Here is a 4699-nt window from a genome sequence, read left to right as displayed (position 1 = left end):
ATTGGTAATGTGAGAGAATCTAAATCTGTGTGTGTTGCCAGCTATGATGTTAAAGGATGAAAGCTCTTTCACAAAGGTCAAAGTTGTCAATATCTCTTTCAAGGCATTTTTTTTTGCAAGGTGTTAGCTCTCGACTTACACTTTTATATATTTATATAGAGTGAAACATTATTTTAATCAACGAAAATGTATAGTTATCATATATATTTAATTAATATTTGAAACTATTATGTGTTTACACCTGTAAGGCTGTGACGTTAGTATATAAAGTTAAATAAAATTTAAAAAGCCAGAAAGAAATACAGTTGTTTATTTTCGTTCACAGATTGAAATTCACACTTTTGTTTAAATGATAGATCTAAAAAAAAGTAATTATTATATTAAATAATGTAATAAGATAGAAAAATAAGGTAAAAGAAGTGAAGAAGGTTGATAGAATCTAGAATCCCTAGTTTGTGCGTCACTAGTCCATTGCCCCCGTTTTCTATCTCAAACTCTCTTCTTCCTTCTCCTTTATATATTTCTCTTCCTTTTATTATAAGTGCGGTGAGAGAGAGAGCGATAACACTCCTACCTTAACAGGTGGGAGAAGAAAGAAAAGGGACCAAAGCAGAGGGTGTTTGATATTTTGACGGTCCAGGGTCGAATCCTCTGCCACAACACCATCAATGGCCGTGACCACTCCCTATCTCAATGCAACAGAAAAAAAGCACTGGTGGCTCACCAACCGCAAGGTAAGAATCTTCCACCGCCATTTTAATTCACAAATCACTTTTCCCTCCGTCGATCCTAAACACGCGCCTGTTACTGTAGGTTGTTGAGAAATACATCAGAGACGCTCGCACTCTGATGGCCACGCAGGAACAGAGCGAGATCGCTTCGGCGCTCAACCTTCTCGACGCGGCTCTGGCGATCTATCCGCGGCTCGACGAAGCGCTCGAGCTGCGAGCGAGGTGTCTGCTCTGTCTGCGGAGGTTCAAAGAGGTAGCGGATATGCTTCAAGACTACATCCCGAGCCTGAAAATGGCGAACGATGAGTCGGTTTCTTCGGATAGTTCTTCACAACAACTTTCTAGGGAGGGCGCGAAGCTCCTCTCCTCTGATACCTCGGGCTCGGATCAGAGCTTCAAGTGCTTCTCTGTCTCTGACTTGAAGAAGAAGGTTATGGCAGGGCTGTGTAAAAGTTGCGACAAGGAAGGGTATTGGAGGTATTTCTCGTCTTTTTTATTTCTTTTAAATATATTAGATTAAATACTACGTCATTTACCATTATTGTAGTATTTAGTATGCCCCTCTTGCATTGGTTTTCCAGTCTGTCACTGCGCTTGGATTTTAATTATTTTTTATTAAGAATTAATTGTTTTGACAGTATTTAAACAGAAAATTAAAATGGAGGTTTTTTTGTATTGGAGCTGAGTTTTGTATGAGATGGGAGTTAGGAGTAGATGTCATACGGGGATGGGGTCTGAGTAAATGCTCCTGCCAGCTGGCCTGCCATAATGAAATGTTTCCTAACTCCTACTTTTAAAACCCCGATTCAATTGAATGCACCGTAACAATGGGGAAACCCCAAAATACTAATATAATATTATTAAAATCTTTGCGTTTAAGTCCTGTTACATTTCAACTCTCCGGGACTTTCTCTTTAGAAACTAAAGTAACTCACTGTAACTTCAATTCTTCAAATGTTAATTAAATGTTTTCATTTTGTTTTCTCATTCATTACTTGGTTTTTTTTTGTCTTTGTACCTCTGTAAAATAATTAAAACTAGGTTGTTTTGGAACCCAGACAGCACATATTTTTTTAAATTTTTCACAATAAACGATGGATGCTTACCTTTTATTTCCGAATAACTATTTTGAAAATGTTTGTTTTACCGTTTGCCAGTTTTTATGAAAAAGTCTTTACAAATACAAAGAATGTGCTAGAAAAAACTCTTATTAGTCCTCTATAACGTTAAATAAATAAATGATGGAAAAAGGATTGAGGAAATGATGGTAAAATAACTTTTTACTCTAATTGTTTGTAAGAATATATTTTCTATTATAATTTTGTATATATAATTGATGTGTTCAGTAATTATAAAATAGTTGAGAAACTTGGAAATGGAAATTCATTTTATCTTTTTTCTATTCTATTTTTTGTAACAGATACTTGGTTCTGGGGAAAGCATGCTGCCACCTAGGCCTAATGGAAGACGCGATGGTTCTTCTCCAAACGGGGAAACGCCTCGCCTCCGCCGCGTTCCGCCGCGAGAGCGTGTGCTGGTCCGACGATAGCTTCTCCCTCTCGAACCCCCTCTTCTCCGGCGACTCAAGCCCACCCCGGGTCCCACTTCCGGAGTCTGAAGCAGTGACCCAACTCCTCGCCCACATAAAGCTCCTCCTCCGGCGCCGTGCCGCCGCGCTCGCTGCCCTGGAAGCCGGCCTCCACTCCGAAGCCATACGCCACTTCTCCAAAATCGTGGACGGGCGACGCGGTGCCCCGCAGGCCTTCCTCGCCGAGTGCTACATGCACAGGGCCTCCGCTCACCGGTCCGCCGGCCGAATCGCCGATTCTATTGCCGATTGCAACAGAACCCTCGCCTTGGACCCCACCTGCATCCAAGCTCTGGAAACTCGAGCCTCTCTTCTGGAATCCATTCGTTGCTTCCCAGATTCACTCCATGACCTCGAACATCTCAAACTCCTCTACAACACCATCTTGCGCGACCGCAAACTCGCAGGTCCTGCCTGGAAGCGCCAAAACGTTCGCGCCAGAGAAATTCCTGGGAAACTCTGCGCCCTCACCACGAAGATCCAGGAACTGAAACAGAGGGTAGCTTCGGGAGATACCTCCAACGTGGACTACCATGGTCTCATTGGCTTGCGGCGCGGCTGTGGTCGTTCGGAGTTACAGAGAGCGCATTTGCTTCTGTCTCTGAAACACAAGCCCGACAAGGCAATGTGCTTCATCGAGCGGTGCGAGCTGGCGGACGAACGGGACCTCGATTCTGTTAAGGAGAGGGCGAGAATGTCGTCGCTCTTGCTCTACCGGCTGCTCCAGAAGGGTTACACCAACGTGATGGGTGCCATAATGGACGAGGAGGCTGCTGAGAAGCAAAGGAAGAAAAAGGTTATGGAAGCTCAGGCCAAAGTCGAGAAATTGGAAAACAAAAAGTGCACTGTTTCGTCTCCTTCCACCGCCAATCCCGCGGTTTTTCAGGGAGTCTTTTGCCGCGATCTTGCGGTGGTTGGAAACTTGCTCTCGCAAACGGGATTCAACCGTTCCATTCCGGTCAAGTACGAGGCGTTGAGCTGCTGATTGAAGAAAAAAAAAATCCAAGAATCTCTGCTTCGTCGCTTCTTGTACAGATGGATAAGTTGGAAAATTTTGTCACATTTTTCTGTTTTATTCTATATTATTACTTTTATGTTTCATTTATTAGTTGTACAAAGTACTATTAATTTGGAAGTCTAGTGCTGCCGCAAAACTAAATCATTTAAAACTTCCTACCTATTAAAATGTGTTTTGCATTATTGCAATGAGCAAGTACTTTAAACAATTTACTTAAAACTTCTCCGTAGCGGAAATATTTAATCCTTCAAAAGCGAATTTACTAATATTTTTTTAATGTTTACCGTAAATTTGATTTTTTTAAAATTTACTGGATGCAAATGTGTTGACTTGACATTCACTTTTGGAACAATATTACAGAGTTCTTTTAGGCTGAGTTTGTTTCAGCGACGGCAACACGGAAACGCGATGTTTTTGCATATAACAAGGCAGAATTTCACGTTTTTGTATAAATTTAATATTAAATTTTTTGGGGTAAATATTATCTTTATCCCTTAATTTTTCACTGAACTAGTTTTTCTTGCTTTTGTGGTTGGATTTAGTTTTTTTTTATCAATTTTTTAATTTTAAATGTGCTTCACAGCACCAGATATTGAAATGTATAAATGTATATATCAAAGGTATAAATCTCAATTAACAAAACCTAATAGAATAAAATTCATACATTTTTTAAGTTAGAAACTAAATTAGGTAAAATTTCATACATTTTAAGTTAGAAAAAAGTTTGGAAAATTAATTTCAATTTTTACTAAAAATTAAAAATAAATTATATATTTAATCTGAAATTTTATTTTAAAAAACTTATATTCTGTTATAAATAATCAATTAAAAGTAAATAAAATATAATAAAATATTTAATAATTCTTATTCAACCATAATAAATCGTATTTAAATATTTATAAATGTATTTTGTTGTTATTATTATTTTATTATAACTATTTTATTTTATATTTTATATTAAATAAATGCAATAATTGTTTTTATTATTGATATCAATTCATCACAAATTTTGATAAATATTTTTTTTTTCATTTTTTATTATTATGTTTTAATCTAAAAAGCTCTATCTTCATATCTTTTTTTCTCCTATATCCACTTATTCTCACTCTTCCAAATCTATCTGTCAATTCAGTTATATGTTTATAAAATTTAGAAAGAAAGCAAATTTTGCTTAATTCAAACAATTTTATCTTTAATTTTCTTTTCTTTCAAATTTATTCATTACTACTTATATAAATTTATTTTTGATCCTTAAATAATAAAGAGAGAAAGTAAGGTAGAGAAGAGGGTAAATTTAAAGAGGATACATGTGAAATTAAATTAACAGTGGGGTCCACGAAGAGACTCGCGATTCCTCTCGAA

General features: G+C 37.3%; 1 protein-coding gene across 1 annotated transcript; it reads left to right on the top strand.

Moving 5' to 3' along the window:
• The first annotated feature begins 447 nt into the window (after positions 1-447).
• On the top strand, positions 448-3488 carry LOC106772761. The gene is made up of 3 exons (XM_014659343.2): positions 448-734; positions 814-1208; positions 2152-3488. The coding sequence occupies exons 1-3, from the start codon at positions 669-671 to the stop codon at positions 3302-3304; spliced, it is 1614 nt and encodes a 537-aa protein (XP_014514829.1). The 5' UTR covers positions 448-668; the 3' UTR covers positions 3305-3488.
• The last annotated feature ends 1211 nt before the right edge of the window (positions 3489-4699 follow it).

The sequence above is a fragment of the Vigna radiata genome, chromosome 8 (assembly GCF_000741045.1).
Source record: "Vigna radiata var. radiata cultivar VC1973A chromosome 8, Vradiata_ver6, whole genome shotgun sequence".
Lineage (NCBI taxonomy): Eukaryota > Viridiplantae > Streptophyta > Magnoliopsida > Fabales > Fabaceae > Vigna > Vigna radiata.
The sequence above is the reverse complement of the archived record's forward strand: the minus strand, read 5'-3'. Positions and strand labels throughout refer to the sequence as shown.

Excerpts from the sequence above, each read along its gene's own strand:
- LOC106772761 (XM_014659343.2), top strand. The coding sequence starts at position 669 with ATGGCCGTGACCACTCCCTATCTCAATGCAACAGAAAAAAAGCACTGG. Across the intron at positions 735-813 it reads GGTGGCTCACCAACCGCAAG|GTTGTTGAGAAATACATCAG; the intron begins GTAAGAATCTTC and ends CTGTTACTGTAG. Across the intron at positions 1,209-2,151 it reads GACAAGGAAGGGTATTGGAG|ATACTTGGTTCTGGGGAAAG; the intron begins GTATTTCTCGTC and ends TTTTTGTAACAG.